Here is a 20,609-nt window from a genome sequence, read left to right on the forward strand (position 1 = left end):
CATAGCTTGCATCTATAGTTTAGTGTATGGAGGTTACTCTGTAAAATCCCTAAAACTTCCAGCATTTCTGGACATTTACGTGAATGACACTGGCTCAGGGTGGAGAACCGGATTAGGTTCAAAGTCCTGAGCTTTATGTTAAAAATATAGGCAGGCACTGCGCCTCACTACCTTCGGGCCTTAGCTCGACCCTACAAACCTTCCCGCTGCTTGAGATCTGAAACGCTGGGCAATTTTTCTGTGCCCAGGGTGAAACTTGCCAGAATGGGAGGAAGATCTTTCTCCTTTTTGGGTCCGTCTATTTGGAACACACTCCCATCTGGCATACGTAAAGAAACGGATTATATCTGCTTTTGCATAAACCTCAAAACCTGGGTATTTAACCAATAACATAATCTACAGGACCTGCTAGCGTTAACTCATGTTTGCTCTAGCGCCGGGAAACTCTTTTTGGGTAGCTGTGCGCAATATAAATTCAATTAATAAATAAATAAACAAATGGGAGTGTTATTTGAAGGCAAGATGTCCGTCGAGACTTGGAAGGGATGTATCTGAGCATTTTGCAGCACACATGGGAAGAGGAATATGCCTCTAAGGATTGTTTTTGAGTAGGAACTATACCATCCTGTACAAAAATATTTCGACCCCTAATGCGGATGCCTTTGCACCATTGTGCAAGGGTGCCTGCGTTAGTGCTAGACAGCTACAAGTGCGCCAGCGCATAGAAGGAGTTGAACAGAGGAATATCTTGGTAAATACGGAGCTGCAACGCTCTCTCCTGTCCACACAACACAGCGCAGCAATTTGTGTGAACGAGTAGTAAATATGCGCCTTAATGCATTTCACAATACTGAACAACACAGTACATTTGATACCACACAACTCAGATCTCTTGTGACTTCAATAATGTAAAGCACGTGACTCAGATCAGTCACTGACCTCCATTTTGTTTTCTGGGCCACTCCACCCGGTGAAAGAAGCGAGTCACCCACCGCAAAATCCATTATCAGTATAGCGGTACAAGAGGAAGACCTGGTCTGGTAGACTAGGCTGGGGCGTGGGGGAGGGAGGGCCTGCATATTATTTGTACATGGATTGGGAGGAGTGGCTGGAATCGCTCATCAGTCTCCATTTCTGTTCTAGGACTTTATCAAAGACATTGCCAACCACACAGGGTACAGCGTGGAAGGGACTGGACCGCGCCGTGCCTGGAAGGTGTACGACACTCTTTTCTGCCAGGTAAGTGAGACTGACTCTAAATGTGAGGAAACTGTGAAAAATATCTCCCTGGTATTTAAAGTTGCCAGACACCTTTTTACATTGTTTTCATTTCAGTGTTTCACTTTTAATGTCCAGGGCTTGGAGTTACTGCATGATATAGGGAAGGGAAACTTGTTTTTTTTTTTAGGGCTGGCAGTCAAATCCATTTGTGTACACCCCTAACCATCTATTTTAGTCAGGCTGTTTGTCCATTGTTCATAAAAATATTAACATATAGTTCAGTTATTCTGCTCATTCAGTGTTAATCCGAAATGTTTAGTCAGAATATTCAGCTGCTACTCACTCAGACTACTCTTCCTCTGTTCAGTCAGAATGTTCATCTGTTGTTCAGTCAACCTGTCCTTCCCACTTCAGTCAGAATGTTCATCTGTTGTACACTTAGGGCCATATGTATCAAGCCTTTTGCGATTCGTTAAGGCTGAAATTCGCAGAATTTCGGCCTTAGCAAATCGCAAACGGCCTTTTTTCCGATTTTGAAATGTATGAAAAATTAGCAAAATAAGGAATTGCAAAAAATTGCGATTCCTTATTTTGCTTAAGCATTTAAGGAATCGCAATTTTGCGATTCCTTAAATGCTATGTATGAAGCTTTTCAAAATTGCAAATTCAGGTTTAGAAATCGCAAATTACCACCAACTTCTAGTTGGTGGTAATTTGCGATTTCTTGTAAATATGCACAATTGTGCATTTGTGAGGGTGGCATATGACGCACATACATAAATCGCTAAAAAATAGCGATTTTCTACATACATACCATTTTGCGATTTCTAAATAGCGATTTCTTAAAAATCGCTATTTAGAAATCGTAAATGGTGATGATGATACATATGGCCCTAAGTCTGCTGTTCGACTGTTCAGTTAGAATGATCATCTGTTGTTCAGTCAGACTGTTCATCCAATATTCAGTCAAAATGTTCACTCGTTACTCAATCAGTCTGCTCTTCCATTGTTCAGTCAGAAGGTTTGTCTGTTGTTCAGTCAGACTGTTCTTCCACACTTCACTCAGAATGTTCGTCCGTTGCTCACTTAGAGTGCTCTTTCGTTTGTATGTTGTCCTCTCAGAGATCTAGTGTCCGGCAACATTTGTGTGATCTGCATTGGCTACCAGTGGCCCATGGCTACCAGTGGCGGGTGCAATTTAAGTCCCTCATTCTATCTCATAGGGCCATTCATGTTCAAGGGCCAGCGTATCTTAGGAGACGTTTTGTTCTGTATACGCCGAACTGCCCTCTACGATCTGCCACTCAGCGCCCGCTGGTCATCCCACGGTTTCGTAGGGCGCGTTTGGGTGGCCAGTCCATCTCTGTTAAAGCAGCTTCTGCCTGGAATGCCCTCCCAGTGGAGTTACAACATATACAGGACTTCTGTCTTTTTTTAAAAAAAAACTCTAAAAACCTATCTGTTCAAAATGGTTATTTAATTTTCTGCTCGTCCTCCCAGTCTGCGCACGCGCCAGGACACTCTATAGAGTATTTGAGCGCGATACAAATCCCTATATAACATAACATAACAATCCGCCAGTTCATTCACCCTTTAGTCAGAATGTTTGCCCATTGCTCACTCAGTCTGCTCTTCCACTGTTCAGACAGAATGTTCATCTGTTATTCAGTCAGCCTGTCCATCCACTCTTCAGTCAGAATGTTTGCCCGTTGCTCACTCAGACTGCTCTTCCACTGTTCAGTCAGAATGTTTATCTGTTGTTGAGTCAGCCTGTTTATCCACCCTTCAGTCACAATGTTTGCCCGTTGCTCACTCAGACTGCTCTTCCACTGTTCAGTCAGAAGGTTTGTCTGTTGTTCAATCAGTCTGTTCGTCCAGTGTTCAGTTAAAGCAACCTTTTTTCAGTTGATGCATTTATGGCTCAGACAGAAAGCTCATCCTCTATTCACTCAGCCTGATCATCCATTGTTCAGTCAGAGGATAAGACATTCTTCAGTCAGAAGGATCATCTATCAAATAAGGAGCATAAAAGAGAACTATAACCAGGACGCCCTCCACTCACGAATTAAAAAAAACAAGACCTGGTTATAAAAAACACATAATATTTCGAACAATTTTTACCAAATGAGTATCATGTCTTACTCCTTGGTGAGGCAATGCTTGCTTATCTAGTCATGCCCACCCATATGTGTTAATTGTATTAACAGTTCATCAACCATCCAAAACAGGTCGAAACCCCACAAGCCAATAGTCTTAAAATGGGCTAGCAGAGTAAAAATATTTTTTAAAAGTTTTTTTATGTGAAAGATGTGAGGTGGATCACAAAGTGCCTCACGTAGTCACCACCCATGGAGCTACTGGTTGGTGCTCACCAGTTGGCTCACTCTGTCACTATCAGCACTTTTTATTTATTTATGTTATTTATTTATGCAATTTTCTATAGCACGAACTTTACCCGAAGGTGTCAGAGCGCTTTACATGAGCACCAGTTCAAAAACATAAGGACTTCGGATTACATGCGTTACAAAAAGGATACACGGAAAAAAATTGCAAATGAACAAGATGTCAAGTCACACAAGGAGGAGATACACGTGGATATACTCTAAGAGTCACATAGGAATGGTAGATGGTACAAGGGTCTACTGCATAAACTAGTGATTAGAGTAATCTCTATATACATAGGGAAGGGATATGACTGGATATACTCTAAGAGTCACATAGGAACGGTAGATGGTACAAGGGTCTACTGCATAAACTAGTGATTAGAGTAATCTCTATATACATAGGGAAGGGATATGACTGGATATACTCTAAGAGTCACATAGGAACGGTAGATGGTACAAGGGTCTACTGCATAAACTAGTGATTAGAGTAATCTCTATATACATAGGGAAGGGATATGACTGGATATACTCTAAGAGTCACATAGGAACGGTAGATGGTACAAGGGTCTACTGCATAAACTAGTGATTAGAGTTATCTCTATATACATAGGGAAGGGATACGAATGGATATACTCTAAGAGTCACATAGGAATGGTAGATAGTATAAAGGTCTTTCTTGACAGAAAATAATGTGACCTAACTCTAAACTAATGTACAAAATACCAAATAGAAGAGTGATGAGTATAACTGAAGGAGACATCTATCTACCATCTATGCCCATAATGTGAAAGAAGTAAACTAAACTCCCCATAGGTTAACATTGAGTTCTAGACATCTAGCACACATATTCTTTAATTTTGAATAGTGTTGACACTCAGTTAAAAAGATGGCATGTTTAGACTATTTTAACCTATACGGCCGACATGCTTAATTGCCCTAAAAGTTTGCGACAATTTACTCAGGGCACGAGGATACATCTCCACCTCGAGAATGCACCAGACCTGCAGTGGTTGATAAAAAATATAGAAGAGAAGATAGTGCCAGAGACTAAAAAAAAAAGAACATTTTTAAAAAATAAAAGGAGTTAACAACCTCATTTTTTGCGACCATCCATGCTCGTTTTAATTTTCTGATGTACATGACATAATTACCAAGTGGTTGCCAGGTGGAATCCTACCAGCAACTCACCGGATGTGGACCTACAGGGTGACAACCCCTCACAGATCAATGCAACCAAAGGCTATCATCTGAAAGTGTGTATATGCACATTGCCAAAAAAAAGAGGGGAAATTATTCCATCTTTCTCTCCCAAAAACTGTGTATTCTCTATGGTTGTGGTTGTCTCTAAATTCGCCTATAAAACGCACCACGTCGATTGCAGTCTAAGATTGACTTCATTGAGGATCCCCATGCAAGTGTGATAGAGTATTCCATTTTATTCCATTTGATGTTAAAACCTCGATGCATCAATATCAAGATTAATGGTCACCTCACACAGAGTCGAATCAGCATTCTTGTGTCTTCAAGAATAAAAACTCACCGCCAGGCTGGGTGCTGACGTCTTGAATACATGATATTTGTTGCAAAGTTGTCGCGTTAAGACGCAGACCAGCAACGCCTGACCTGGAAGGTCTCTACAGACACACCCTCCAGCTTCAGAGAGGATTCTCAACACATCGTCTTTCAACATGTATGAAAAATCAAGATTTTTGCTCTTCAGACATTCTTGCATCCTGAATGCTCATGGCTATTGCTGAGCGTTCGGGTGCGTAAAAGCGCAACCTGGCAGAATCCGAAGAGGGAAGGGCTTAACAACACCAAATATCTGGCCGGGGCAGGGACGGTGCAATCTTGGAGGTCATCCTAAAAGTATTAACAAATCAGACCTAGCATTAAACAAGCGCCATCTTAGAATGGTGAACAAATTTGATTAAAGTCGCCAAAAGTATTCACTAATACTGATAGCTCAGTGACCTGTCATAGAGGCATGAAGGTCTTGACAGGCCGAGAGGGATAGGACCTGATGTTAGTGAGCAAACAATTCACAGCCCATGCTCCACACAACTCAATACCTATTGGTCATTTCCAAGTTATTAGTGTGGTACCTACAACCCTGGCACCAACGGAGGTCAAACCATCAAGAAAGGAGCCACATTGTGATTTCATGCATCAAGATATACTACATATTATAGACAATATAATAGCAGATTACTTATTAACTGTGTGGTGACAAGCACTAAAGAACAAGTTACTTACCTTCGGTAATGATGTATCTGTAAGAGACATAAGTTAGTTATAGATACGTTACCTTTGAATTACCCCAGGCGTCATGCTGGATCCTGAGAATTTTTCTTAGCAGTAGCCCTGCGCATCAGTGGGGGTCGTCGGTCGACTCCGCGTCCGTCGTCGGCTTCATTGTTGCCGGAATGACATAGCAGTGCCTACTTAGAAGCCGCCCCTGCGTGCTGACATCAGGTCTCACATGACTTCCCACACCAGAAGCACAGAGCCATACAAAAAAAACTGACCACTGGTGTGCCAAAACTAGCACCCCGTAAGGGAGTTCCTAACCCTTGAAATCAGTTCGCAGAGCGGGGAGCATGGGTGGAACAGTAAGGAATTTAAAACTAACTTATATCTCTTATAGATACATCGTTACGGAAGGTAAGTAGCTTGTTCATCTGAAAGAGACAGTTAGTTATAGATTCCTAGAATAGATACCCCAGCAATACCAACCCCGGTGGAGGGTTGAGAACCAAGTTCACACCAGAAAATCCTGGTGGACAGAATGGGCAAAATAGCTATCCCTCCATACTTGGCTGTCCAGGCAGTAATGTCTGGTGGATGTTTGCAAGGATGCCCAAATTGCCGCCTGGTAAATGTTAAGAAGTGGGACTCCATGTGACAATGCAGTAGTTGCTGCCATAGCCCTTGTGGAATGAGCACACAGCCCCACTGGAGGTTCCTTTTTCACTAAAGTATAACAGATTTCAATACAAAGGACAACCCATCGTTATATGTACGCTTTTGGACAGCCCAACCTTTCTTGGCACCTGCATAGCCAGCGAAGAGTTGATCATCCACCCGGAAATCCTTTGTGCGGTCAAGGAAGGACAGCACACGTTTTGCACCCAGATGGTGGAGTCTCTTCTCTTCCTTGGAAGGGTGTGGAGGTGGGAAAAAAGTGGGCAAAGTGATAGTTTGTCCTATGTGAAATAGTGTACCACTTTAGGAAGGAACGAGGGTCTTGTCGTAAGTACCACTTTGTCCTGAAGAACAGAAAAGAACGGAGGCTTAGAGGATAGAGCTTGATGCTCACTCACCCTGCGAGCAGAGGTGATGGCAACAAGAAAAGCAGTTTTCATGGTGAGAAGCCAGAGAGGACAGTTGTGAAGAGGCTCAAATGTAGCACACATAGGATAAGTTAAAATGAGATTCAAGTCTCACTGGGGCATTATGAAAGGAGATGGAGGAAAGAGATGAATAATACCCTTAAAGAATCTGTTTACAATGGGGGACTTGAACAAGCAGGACTGGTCTGGTAGCTGAAGGAAGCATAAATAGCTGCAAGATAACCTATTAGAGTGCCTAAAGCAGATCCCTGCTGGGCTAAAGAAAGGAGAAACAAGAGAACCTCAGAAATAGGGGCAGCGAGGGGATCCACAGCCTTTGCTGTGCACAATGCCACAAACTTATTCCATTGACAAGAGTATACCATTTTAGTGGAGGGACGCCTGGCTGACAAGATGATGTTACAGACTTCGGGCAGAAGGTCAAAAGCTGTCAACCATCATCGCTCAGCCTTCCCCGGGCCAAAACCCCTGGCGGGGATGGGTTCCCTGCGGAGTTTTATCAGGAGTTCGGGCATACCCTAGCCCCCCTCCTCCTGCAGGTCTATAATGAGGCCTTGCGTGTGGGCGCCCTCCCACCTACCTTGAACCAGGGTGAGGTATGCATGATTTTGAAGCCGGGCGGCGATAAGACAGACCCCTCGGCCTACCGCCCTATCACCCTGATAAATTCAGACGCTAAAATCCTCACCAAGCTGCTGGCCAATCGCCTTGCCCCACACGTCGCCCAACTCGTCCACCAGGACCAGTGTGGTTTTGTCCCGGGGCGTAATACGGCAATGAATTTGCGTCGCCTAACTCACATTTTACATGAGGTCCGGGGACGTGAGGTTCCCCATGTCTTGGTCTCCGTTGACCTGGCTAAAGCCTTTGATACGGTGCATTGGGGTTATCTGAAGCATGTCCTATTGAAGATGGGATTTGGTCCGAGTTTTCGCGACTGGATCCGGGTGCTCTATGGAGCACCCCGGGCCAGGGTGCGCCTGGGGTCGGCCCGCTCTGAGGAGTGGCCACTGGGGAGGGGTACTCGGCAGGGTTGCCCCCTGTCCCCCCTCCTATTCGCTCTCGCAATCGAGCCCCTGGCCGTATCTGCCCGCAGGGAGCTGCATGACTGGGGTATCATGGTGGGGGACACTACTAATGTCATCTCCCTCTACGCCGATGATGCACTATTCTACCTGACCTCCCCGCTGGAGGCTCTCCCCGCTTTACTGCGGCTTTTGGACCGCTTTGGCGCGGCCTCTGGGCTCCGCATGAATGTCAATAAGTCCCTGGTGTTCCCACTGACTCCTACCATTCCCGATTTAGACGCGGATTCTCGCTACCTGGGCCTCCGGTGTGAACGCATGGCGTTCCGGTACCTGGGTATTCAGGTGGCCGCCTCCGACGACGCTCTCTTGACTCATAATATAGACAAAATACTTGCTGGCCTCCGGAAGTCCATTGATTTTTGGAATACGCTCCCGCTCTCCCTCATGGGGCGTCTGGCAGTTGCCAAGATGGTGATGCTCCCCAGGGTACTCTATGTGCTACAAAACACCCTATGCCCGTTGCCTCCCCGAATCTTCCGCACGCTGAACTCACTGCTCACCTCCCTCCTGTGGGCGGGTGGTCGTAGCAGGGTAGCGCTGCGCACGGTGACACAGTGCTGGGAGGAGGGTGGCCTAGAGGCCCCGAGGTTCGACTTATACTACTATGCGGCGCAGCTTCTCCCGGCGGCCAGGTGGTTTGCTGACAACGAGAATTGGGAGTTGGCATTGTTGGCGGGTGTGGCCTCGGACAGAGACTTGCAGGAGGCGTTCATGCAAGGCTGGGGCGCCCCTGGTGCTCTGCCCTATGTCATAAGGCACACGGCGAATATATGGCAGCGCTTCGTTGAAAGGGTTCTGCGGCGCGCGCCGTTCCACAGGGAGCTATCCGTTTGGATCCTGGCCCCGATTCTCAAGATGGAGGCGAATATGTCCTTCCGGGAGTGGCGGCTGGGAGGTTGCGACACCCTCGCAGATCTTTATCCGGACGACTCCTTTGTGTCCTTTGAGAGAGCGGTGGACTCTTTTGGACTCAGGGAGGGCCAGTACTTGCACTACGGATGCCTTAGAGATGTGGCCAGAACGACGTGGTCTCAGTTCCCGGAGGCGCCCCAGCTCACTAGTACCCTGGACGTTATATTATCCTGTGGTAGGGGTAGACGTTTAGTCTCCCTACTATACTCTGCTATGCGCAGGGACTCAACTCCCCCGGTGGCGCCAGCTTGGGGGGCTTGGGAGGCGGACCTGGGGATCGAATTGGACCCGGCCCAGAGGAAGCGGATTGGATTGTTGACTCGCAAGGTTTCCTGCAATGCGCGCTTCAAACTAATTCATTTTAACTTTGTGCATCGCACCTATATGACACCTGTCTCCCTCCACCGCATTTCCTCAGATAGAAGCCATAATTGCCCTAGATGTGGTGCAGTAAGAGCGGGATTCCTTCATCTGGCCTGGGAATGCCCCTTGGTTCATGATTTCTGGCACGAGGTGGTGGGTCGCATTAACCGGATTACACATATTCGGTTGCAACTTGACCCGCTTCATTGTTTACTGGCGTTAGTTCCCAAACCCAGGAGGAAGGGACTGTCTTACAAATTGCTTCAACTGCTTTTGGTTCTAGCGAGGAGACGGGTGGCCATTACCTGGATGGGCCAGAGGGCCCCTGAAATACCTCTATGGTTGCGAGATGCCAGGGAATGGGCCTTGGCGGAGGAGACGCATATGCAGCACACTCGCAGAGACGTGAAGCTCCAGGAAGACCTGCTCGCCTGGAGAGTCATGTGTATCGAGGGGATGGGGGAGGACGATTCGGACGCCACCAGCGCTGAGTTGTTTTCCTCCGCTTCCTCAGAGTCTGACTAGGGGGGGGGGGTTGGGTGAGGGAGATCGGGAAGCGATGTAACTGTCTCCTGGGCCATGCTTCCATTCCATTCCATGCTGGATATGTTTGACTTTAGCCGTAACTCCCAGTTGACCGCAGTGTACTGTTATGACCGCGGCCTCCTTGGCCCTTGCATATCTCTCCTTCTGTGTTCGGATCAGCGCTAGAATTGCCACTCATGGGGGGAGGGGGGGGGGTTGTTAGTGTTTATAGTTATATAGTTTGGTATTGTGACATCAAAAATGGCGTAGTCATTGATACTGTCTAAACTGATATTTGATGCATGAGTGCACGTCCTCCTGCTTGATTATGGGTTCACCTTGTCGCCGCCCTGCCTCCGGGATGTGGGCTGAACGTGGCTGTGTACTCATCATGGACCTGACCTACCTGTCCATATCCTGTCAACTGATTTGATGACTGTATGCTATGTGCCCTATTTGATACTTTCGCCGCAAAAATAAAATTATAAAAAAAAAAAAAAAAACCATCATCGCTCAGTCTCCATGCAAGGAGGTGAGGCTGCACAGGCTCGGGTGGAGGACCGTCCCCTGCTGCTGCGACAGAAGATCGTCCCGAAGGAGCATTCTGATCAAAGGACGATGGCCATGCTCAGGAGCTCGGGGTACCACACTTTGTATGCCCAGTCCGGAGCCACAAGAATGACTTGGGCCCGGACACACTTGATTTTCTTCAGCAGGTGGGGAAGAAGTGGTAGAGGCAGAAAAGGCATACAGGAGGCTGCAATTCCACTTGTGACGAAAAGTGTCGCTGAGCGAGTGCCGCCTTGGAAACTCCATTATAATAATGGGGTAACCCTAGAGGTACTGGACCTGGGTAACTACTAATATAAACAAACAATGGTCCGAGACCAATCTTTTTTGAAAGCGAAAAATCAAAGCTTCAACAATTCACGGTGTGTATTAAATTCACGAACCTGAACACAATTAATGAGAAACAGAAAAATAGGCAACAGCAACAAACTCAAACTTTTTATAGCATTTAATCCATTCTCAGAATCAAAATTCAATCTGCAGTTTTTATGTACATTTTATATACAATGCCCCGTATCAAGAGCGTGCAGTAAAGAAAAAGAAAGTGTCAAAGGGCGTGATCGTGATGAGATGAAAAGGAAAAAGAAATCACACAGAGTATATAAAAATTATTCTGTATTATTCAGAAAAACCAGTCAAAGAAAGACTGGAACAATAAATCCTGGCCACTTCAATAAGTCAATGTACAGTCCTTAATGTTATTCATGAGACATAAGATGTATGAATGTCTGCACTAGGGGGGAGATAACATTAGTGGTCCAGGTATTTTTAGTTAGGTGTCGACGTTTCGACTCGTCTTGCGGCCTTGCGGTTGGTTATGCCTGGGCCATGCGAGTCTTCTTCAGGACGGATATAACGGGGCAGGGGATCTGGTAGATGACCCTATAGAAGATACAAACAACCATGAGGGTTGGGGCTGTTGCCTATTTAATTTAAAGCTAAGGGTAGGGTTCAAAAATTGCTTACCCTTCACACGATGGAGTAGGCGTAATTCCTTCAAGGTAACTTGGTCCTTATATATCGAATGGGGATGTTATACAGGTCCTCTGAAAAAATCAATGAGGAACCTGTATGTTACAATAATGTATACTTTGTGGGATTCATGCCAGGATAGACAGTATAAAATTATTACCTGTTCTGTATGTATGGGGTTCCTATCTTAATCATAAGACCATATATCAATATATGTCTCCTCAATCAAAATCCATTGATAATTGTGCAGCTTGAAAAGGTCTTCACATTTTTTATTAACCTGAAAAGTTAAGGACCAAATAATGGTAAGTATCAGTCCAATAGTTTTCCAATTGTAGTTAGACTGATGGTCAAAAGGGAAACAGAGGGCCATTTACCTGAATTAAGCTGTCTGCAATCGCTTCATGTGAAGGATAAATCACTCGCCGATTCTGAAGCCTGAACCGGTAACTAAAAACAAAAAACGGGGATGAGTCTCCTTCCCTAAATTGCTCCGCGTTATTATTTAAAGATTTCCCCATAGTTACTTACTTGGCAAGATAGAATGCGTGTTTACAAGTAGACACGCGTCAACTGTGGAACCCCAGGGCAGAGTGGTCCAACATCTTGTGTGGCAGCTCTGTTATTCCGCGTTCGAGGAATAGAGCGCAAAGACGGACTTCCCCGTGCCCGAACGCTTCCGGGTAGGAGAGGGCGAGGAAGGACAGTCCCTTCGCCTATATCGATTTAACTTTTGAGTTTAATCATAAAGAACATTACGTTTGAAAGGGCTAACCAAGTCCTTATTAATATTTCAGCGCTACAGATTCTTATGCGCACAAGTAAAGAATTAGTTGTTACAAACGTTAACGCGGTATATATTCCAAATTAATTTGTAATAAGCGTGTTGACAGACCTGAGACGTTCACCAAAAAGGTATTGGTACATATAGGCCAGTTCGTGGTATATTGATCATAGGGGAACAGCTTAAGAATGAGAAACCATGGCGGCCATTTTGAGTTGGGGAGACAGAGATCGGGCCCCATTAGTCATCATTATACACATATTAAAAGACATATTTACAAGGAAAAAATGACAATTGACCAACAACACTATTTACAAATACCCACAAACAACGCATAATTGACCTATTACTTGTCATTCACAGTGAACATTGACAGTGTTGACAGACCCGACACGTTCCTCAAAAAAGTTCATGGTATACTGATCATAGGGGAAGCAGGTTAAGAATGAGAAACCATGGCGGTCATTTTGAGTTGGGGAGACAGAAATCGGGCCCCATTAGTCATCATTATACACATATTAAAAGACATATTTACAAGGGAAAAATGACAATTAACAAACAACACTATTTACAAATACCCACAAAAAACGCATACTTGACATATTACTTGTCCTTCACAGTGAACATACAAGATCTGAATGTAATAACTGATTTAACACTTTGAAAAAGGGGGAATTTTGGTTAGAGGATTCCCACTTGTCTATTGATCTCCTCCAATTCATTCAACCCTTTGTGTGCCGTGTCAAGAAGGTGTATCCAACGGCATTCTCTCCTGCTCAAGATGCTCTGTACATCGCCCCCTCGTGGATTAGCTTGTACTTTTTCCACGACCCACCATTTGATACTCTCCGGAGGATGCGAAAAAGTAGTAAAATGCTGTACAAGTGGAGCACCTATTGTTTTGCACCGTATCCGGCTGACATGTTGGAGGATCCTACACTTTACTCTCTGGATGGTTTGACCCACATACATAAAACCACAGGGGCAAAGGATGGCATAAATCACCCCTGTGGTGTTACAGTTACTATGGACTTTTAGTGTATGTGTTTGATGATTGTGGGTAAAAGTGGTACATTCCACAGACATGGGGCAGGCTTTACAATTCCCACATTTTTTGTGCCCAATTACCGGTGGTAAACCCCATAGTGTGGTTTGGGAAGGGGCTGATGGTGTTGGGAGAAGTGATTTGATGAGATGATCTCTAATGCTTTTCCCTTTTCTAAAAGCATGTAAGGGGGCCGAGAGTCCACCTACTTCATCCTGTACCAAATGCCAATGACGGTTGATGGCTTTTTTTATCTGGTTGCTTTTTGTGTTATACGTCGTCACACAGACTAGCCTTTCTTCATTCTTGTCCTTCTCTTGTATCATGAGCAGTTGGTCCCTATGATTATGCCAAGCTCGTTTTCGTGCCCTCTTGAGTAGGCGGATGGGATAACCTCTCTCACTGAGTCTAGCAATCAAGAGAGAAGATTCGTCGAAGAAATCGTCCTTCTTAGTACAATTCCTTCGGAGCCTCAGGAACTGTCCAAAGGGAAGGTTGTCCCTGAGGTTCCGAGGATGGTGACTTGAGTACCTGAGAAGTGTATTACGTTCACTGCTCTTCCTATAAAGGGTAGTATACAGGTGTCCTTGTTCTGATTTTATTTGTATGTCCAGAAAGCTAATCATATATTTGTCACATTCTAGGGTGAATTGAATATCGGCCAGTTGTTGGTTGAGCCAGTCATGGAAATCGGTCAACGATGATTTACAACCGTTCCAGATAAGAAGGACATCATCGATGTACCTGGCCCAAAGTTGGATTCGGTCTCGATAGGGGTTTGTCTGATTTAGCACAAACGTCTGTTCATATTCATTCATAAAAATGATAGCTAGGTTGGGGGCAAAGCTCGCCCCCATAGCCACGCCCTTCGTTTGTACATAAAATTGGCCCTGAAATGTAAAGAAATTCTGAGTCATAGCTATATTCAGGAGTTTAAGGATAAACTCCGTAGGGACCCTATGTGGGGCTGTTCTGCGGTTTAAAACCACTTCTATGCAGTCTAAAGCAGCCTGTTGCGGGATGTTAGTGTAAAGGGCAGTGATGTCCATAGTTGCAAGCAGGCTACTCTCCGGATCGTATTGGAGTCCGTCCACCAGCTGTATGGTTGCCGTGGTATCCCTTAGGTAGGTGGGGGTAGAGATTGCTATAGGTTTCAAGAATATATCAATATATTTACACAGTGGCTCCAAGACGGAGCCACATCCTGAAATGATGGGTCTCCCCGGTGGGTCTTCCAGGCGTTTGTGCACCTTAGGGAGTGTGTAAATGGTAGGCATGCGCGGGTGTTTATTGTTAAGGAAGTCGAATTCATGCTTGGTGATAATTCCTTCCTGTAGTGCAAGGCTGGTCACGGTGCTCACTATTTGACAAATTGTCTTAGTCGGGTCTTTTTTGAGGAGTTTGTAATTACCCTCAACATGTAGTTGGGACAAAATCTCGGACCTATATTTCTCAACACTTTGAATAACAATCGCCCCCCCCTTGTCGGCGGGCTTCACTACAATATTAGTATTGTCTTTCAGACCATAGAGGGCCAATTTTTCTTGTTTGCTCATGTTATATGGCACATACTGCCTAGTGTTCAGGATCTGTTCTACATCTCGTGTGACCACCTGTTCATAAGCCAAGATCTTACTGTTAACCATGTGTGATGGCGGGTTAAATTTGGAGGGTGGTCTCAATCCACTAGCTGAAAATATTGGATTAACGGGGACTTTCTGGAAGTAGTGTTTTAAACGCACCTTCCTGAAAAATTGCTGTAGCTCAATTTTTAGATTAAAGTCGTTGGGCATGGATGTAGGGACAAAAGAGAGCCCTTTTGAGAGCACATTCTGTTCCTCTTGTGTCAGTACATGATCGGACAGATTTATAACCGGATTCTCTGGTCTATGGACTACCATCTGTAGTGTTGGCGTCTCGTCCTGATCTCGCCGTGGGAATCCGACTGAAATGGTTTCTTGCCCCTGCCTGTCCCTCGATTCCAAGTTCCACCCCGTGCTCCCCTGGGTCGTCCCCAGGGGTGGCCTCTGCCGCGTGGTCCCCACCATTGATCCTCGCCTAAAAAAGGCTGTTGATCTTGGAAATTCTGGGCCGAAGAGTTTGACCCTGTACTCGTACTTGGACGTTCTTGATCACTATCTGAGCCACTACTTGCCGATGAGCCCGAAAAGGTATTGTAGCGTCTATATCCTCCACGGCCCCTGCTCGAGAAAACACCTCTATGGTCCTGTGTGTAGTATCCCTCCTCTAGGTAGGGGTATGTCACCTTTTTATCGTATGCCTTGATGTCCTTGGCCACTTTCTCTAATTTGGTTCCCTGTGTATATATATCAAACTCCCTGATGGTTTTTTCTAACCTCTCTAGTGCTTCCTTAGCATTGAATAAGGCTTTGTCATCAATAATTTCCTTTCTAAGTATTGCTATCGCCCTGGTCAGCCTTTCTACTTCAGCTACTGCTGTTTCAATGCCCAAGACCATCCAATGTCTTGAGCACGTATTAGATATAAAACTGAAGCCCTCCTTAAACTTTGGGTTTTCTAGGAAGATGGCCGGTTCGTTCCGGACTTGAAGTCCGATTGGGATGACGTTTGATCTTAGATATTTGGCTAATGTATGCCCATGCAACCTGGTGCGTATTAGCTTCTTTTCCAAGCGTTCTAATTTGGTAATCTTCTCATTTAATGTCAAGTCATTGGTAGTAGTGGGGTCAGTAAGAAAGGTCCCACTGCCCTCTTCTAATAAGAGTTTATCTATATAGTCCTCACTATAAGATAAAGTCTCTTTTTCAGACATTCTATGAACAATATCTTCCTGTACAAAATGATTTCAGTGACTATAAAAAAGACGACATCATCAACACAGTAATACACAATTAAACAATACATACAACCCTCGCAGACGAACTGCACAAGGTAACCATTATAATAATGGGGTAACCCTAGAGGTACTGGACCTGGGTAACTACTAATATAAACAAACAATGGTCCGAGACCAATCTTTTTTGAAAGCGAAAAATCAAAGCTTCAACAATTCACGGTGTGTATTAAATTCACGAACCTGAACACAATTAATGAGAAACAGAAAAATAGGCAACAGCAACAAACTCAAACTTTTTATAGCATTTAATCCATTCTCAGAATCAAAATTCAATCTGCAGTTTTTATGTACATTTTATATACAATGCCCCGTATCAAGAGCGTGCAGTAAAGAAAAAGAAAGTGTCAAAGGGCGTGATCGTGATGAGAGGAAAAGGAAAAAGAAATCACACAGAGTATATAAAAATTATTCTGTATTATTCAGAAAAACCAGTCAAAGAAAGACTGGAACAATAAATCCTGGCCACTTCAATAAGTCAATGTACAGTCCTTAATGTTATTCATGAGACATAAGATGTATGAATGTCTGCACTAGGGGGGAGATAACATTAGTGGTCCAGGTATTTTTAGTTAGGTGTCGACGTTTCGACTCGTCTTGCGGCCTTGCGGTTGGTTATGCCTGGGCCATGCGAGTCTTCTTCAGGACGGATATAACGGGGCAGGGGATCTGGTAGATGACCCTATAGAGGATACAAACAACCATGAGACTCCAACGCACAAAACTGATGACATTCCGCGTTCTCTTCGGTGGCGAATGGATCTAACCAAGGCTCTCCCCACCGCTGAAAGAGACCTTGCATCACCTCTGAGTGAAGATGCCATTCGTGATCTACCAGGCACCGATGGCTGAGTTCGTCCACCCAGGCGTTCAGAGAACCTTCCAGGTGTTGAACCACCAGGGTCATGCCCTGATGTTCCAGTCCTGTACAAAGGTGAAGAGCCTCTTGATATAGGGTCCACGACCCCATCCCCGCCCTGTTTGTTGCCTTACCACATGGCGTGGTGTTGTCTGTGAACACCTGCACTACTTTCCCCTTGAGGGAGAGAAGAAATGCCTTCAGTGCCAGTCGGATCGCTCAGAGCTCCAATAGGTTCATATGGAGTCTGGACTACGCTGGAGACCAGACTCCTCTGATCTCCGCCTCTCCCAGATGGCCACCCCATCCCAAGAGTGTTGTATTGGACACCCCTGTTAGTTCTGGTTGGGGAAGGGAGAGAGATCTGCCTCAACCCTGGTCCTTTAGCCACCACCACAGTTGTGTGCAGTTCCCTCCGAGATCTGGATGTAGTCGGAAATATTCCCCTGATGCTGCGCCCACTGGAACTTCAGGTCCCACTGCAGAGCCTGCATATGCTACCTGGCATGATCCACTAGCAAGATGCAGGAGGACACGAGGCCCAGCAGCCTCAGGGTCATTCTCACTGAAATCCAGGATAGAGGCTGAAACAACGGTATCATAGCCCGAATATCTCGGACTCGCTGCCCAGGAGGATAGGCAAGAAACTGCACTGTGTCCAGAACTGCTCCAATGAAAGTGAGTGTCTGAGAGGGAGCCAGGTGTGACTTTGGCATGTTTATAGTGAACCCCAGCGAGTGCAGGAGGTCAGCCGTAGTCTGGAGGTGGGAGACGATAGCCTGGGGTGAACCCATCCTCCACAGTCAGATAGGGGAAGACTGGGGATCAGGGGATCTGCGCAGTTAAGCTCAGACCACTGGCATCACTTTTGTGAACACCAGAGGGGCACTGGTAAGGCCGAAGGGGAGCACAGTGAATGGAAAATGCTTGTAACCTACCGTGAACTGTACGTAGCATCTGTGAGCTGGCAGGACGAGAATATGGAAATAGGCGTCCTGCAAGTCCAACGCCACCATCCAGTCTCCAGGGTCGAGGGCAGACAGGACCTGTGCCAATGTGAGCATTTTGATGGCGTTGAGGTCTAGAATAGGACGCAGGCCTTTGTCCTTCTTGGGCACCAGAAAGTAGCACAAGAAAGTAGTGGGAATAGCAACCACAGCTCCCTTGGCCAAGAGAGATGAGACTTCCTGGCGGAAAATCGTCAAATGATCCTCCAACATTCCCTTCCCTTCGGACTATTTGCAAAACCCACCTGTCCGACCTGATGGATCGCCAGTGGGGAAGGGGAAGACATAACATAACATAACACTTGTATTTGTAAAGCGCACTTATCACCAAAGGGTCTCAAGGCGCTGAATAACAGATGTTTATTGTAACCCAACTCAATGGTACTCATTTTATCGACCTCGGATAGATGAAAGGCTGAGTGGACCCGCCGGGATTTGAACCTGTGACCATGAGGTAGAACACAGGCCCCTGCAGTGGATGTATTAGTCCATTAAGCCACCAGACGCGAATCCTGCCTCCAACTGGCCCTTGGTGGCCCTGAAGGATTGGACTAGGAGGGATCAGAGGCTGCTGCAGGGGGGGAAAGGGTGGACTGGGCCGCCTGCTGGGTTCCAGACCCGGGAGGTCGCTGGGTCCCCTGTCCGGTGCCACTCAGAGGCTGAGCAGCTTGCGTGGACCGGTGGCTAGACTGGGCCGGACGTGGTGAAGTGCCCCTTCCATAGCCACGAAAGGGACAAGAAGCAGACTGAGGTGGATGGGAAGATGCAGCGAGGCCCAAGGATCTGGACTTAGCCCAAGAATCCTTAAAGCGCTCCAGTGCAGAGTCTGCTTTGTCGCCAAAAAGGAGACGGCCATTGAAGTTGAAGGGCATGTCCAGCAAAGTTGACTTAACATCCCCCGAAACGCCAGACATCCTCAACCACGCGTAGCACCTAAGGACTACTGCAGTGGCAATTATTCTGCCTAGTGAGTTCTTCCATCCACAAGAGTAATACTCTTAGAGGCCTGAGTCAGACTACACACTGTACAATTACTACACAGGACATGTCCTGGTGGTACCCCAGTCAAGTTGTTTTGTCGAGTATGGACCAACCGGTTCCTTCGATTGCTGGCCCTTTTAAAAGCAAATCTTTGCTAGGGCATTTTGTCTGGTCCAACATTCAATAGGTACAAATGTTTTCTAATGATTTGCCTGATCTTCGTGGACAAAGGATCAAAAGTAGTAACCACTGGTAGACACTTGTTATTGGTTCTCGTACTCCTTTCTAACAAGGCATCCCAGGGTGTATTCATGGCTCTCTTTTGTGCCCTCTTGAGCTTATCCCCTTGGGGGATAAGCTCTTTCCATGAGGCGTTTGGCCAGTGTATTAGTTTGTTCAACAAAAGTCGCATTGTCAGGGCAGTTTCAGCGATATCGGAAAAACTGTCCCACCAAGAGATTATCCCATAATGCCCTTGGATGAAAGACCGATAGGGAAGCAACGACTTCCTGTCTGTCAGTTTCTGATGGACTGTGGTATAGAGTTTTTCGATCCCTAGCTGTTATATCCAAATCAAGGTAAATAGCTGTATGTCTGTCAATTGTCCAAGTGAAGTGAAGGCAACTATCTGCTTCATTTAGCCAATGAAGAAAACCTTGGAGTTGATCCTCGGGGACTGAGCATATATATAACACATCATCTATATATCTCTTCCAGAGAGATAGATGCTATGGAAATGGGTTAGAGATGTGATGCAGAAGGTTCTTCTCAAATTGTCAAACGTAGATACAAGCCAGACTGGGGGCAAATGTACCAGACACCTGTAGATACATTTGGTCTCGAGAGCAGAAAATCTTTTTAGTCAAAGCTAGTTCAATGCATTTAAGAACAAATGAAGGAGACGTATCATAGAACCATTTACATTCACCAGCGTGGCATCTTGGGGAATGCTGTTATATAGTGATTCAATGTCGATTGTAACCAAAAATTAGTTCAAGGGGTCATACTCCAGTGATTCCAGAATAGTAAGGATATCAGTAGTGTCCTGTACAAAGGAAGGTTTATTGGTAACAGATCAAGAAGAATCACTACTGCACCTCCTTTGTCAGCAGGATTTATTATTATTTTGTCGCCGTTCTGGAGTGACTTAATAGCTTCCCAGTCAGTCTTACTGATATTTTGAAATACACAATGAGTATGTGATTTTTCCAAGGCTGTAATTTCCCTCAGAACATTTTATTCAAACACTGTGAAGGTGGATCCGTCATGTTTTCCTCAAAGAATTTATGCAGGCGTATCCTTCTGCATCTTCTCAAAGAACTCAGTTCTGAACTGAAATGCATCATGTTGGGGGTTAGGGACATAACCTAAACCCTTTTTTAGAACTTGTAATTCAGCCAAAGATAAATCACTGTCAGATAAATGTACTACTATGTTGTTCATTGAGGTCCCCTCCACCCCTCTCCGTGTTATCCTTGGGGAGTAGACTTGCCATGACCGATCCTGTCGCCCCCTGGCCCTGGTTCTCTGACCTCCTTCCCAATTTCCCTCTTGATTTTGGCCTTAAAAAGACCTCGACAGTGTGCCAAGATCCTTGTTCTGTCTAGTCTGGGGGCCAAACCTAACCCTTGGGTTATTTGATGGTGACGGTTGTTCACCTGTATCCTCCT

The 20,609-nt window shown here is 45.5% G+C and overlaps 1 protein-coding gene across 1 annotated transcript in view; it reads left to right on the forward strand.

Annotated features, from left to right (window-relative positions):
- Positions 1–20,609, forward strand: part of LOC147701487 (testicular acid phosphatase homolog) — a 196,600-nt gene that overhangs the window by 136,728 nt on the left and 39,263 nt on the right. Inside the window, exon 6 of the mRNA XM_086928661.1 lies at positions 1,144–1,239. Coding sequence (XP_086784787.1) covers positions 1,144–1,239 — 96 coding nt within the window. The remainder of the gene's footprint in view (positions 1–1,143; positions 1,240–20,609) is intronic.

Source organism: Lissotriton vulgaris, chromosome 7 (genome assembly GCF_964263255.1).
Source record: "Lissotriton vulgaris chromosome 7, aLisVul1.2, whole genome shotgun sequence".
NCBI classification, from domain to species: Eukaryota; Metazoa; Chordata; class Amphibia; order Caudata; family Salamandridae; genus Lissotriton; species Lissotriton vulgaris.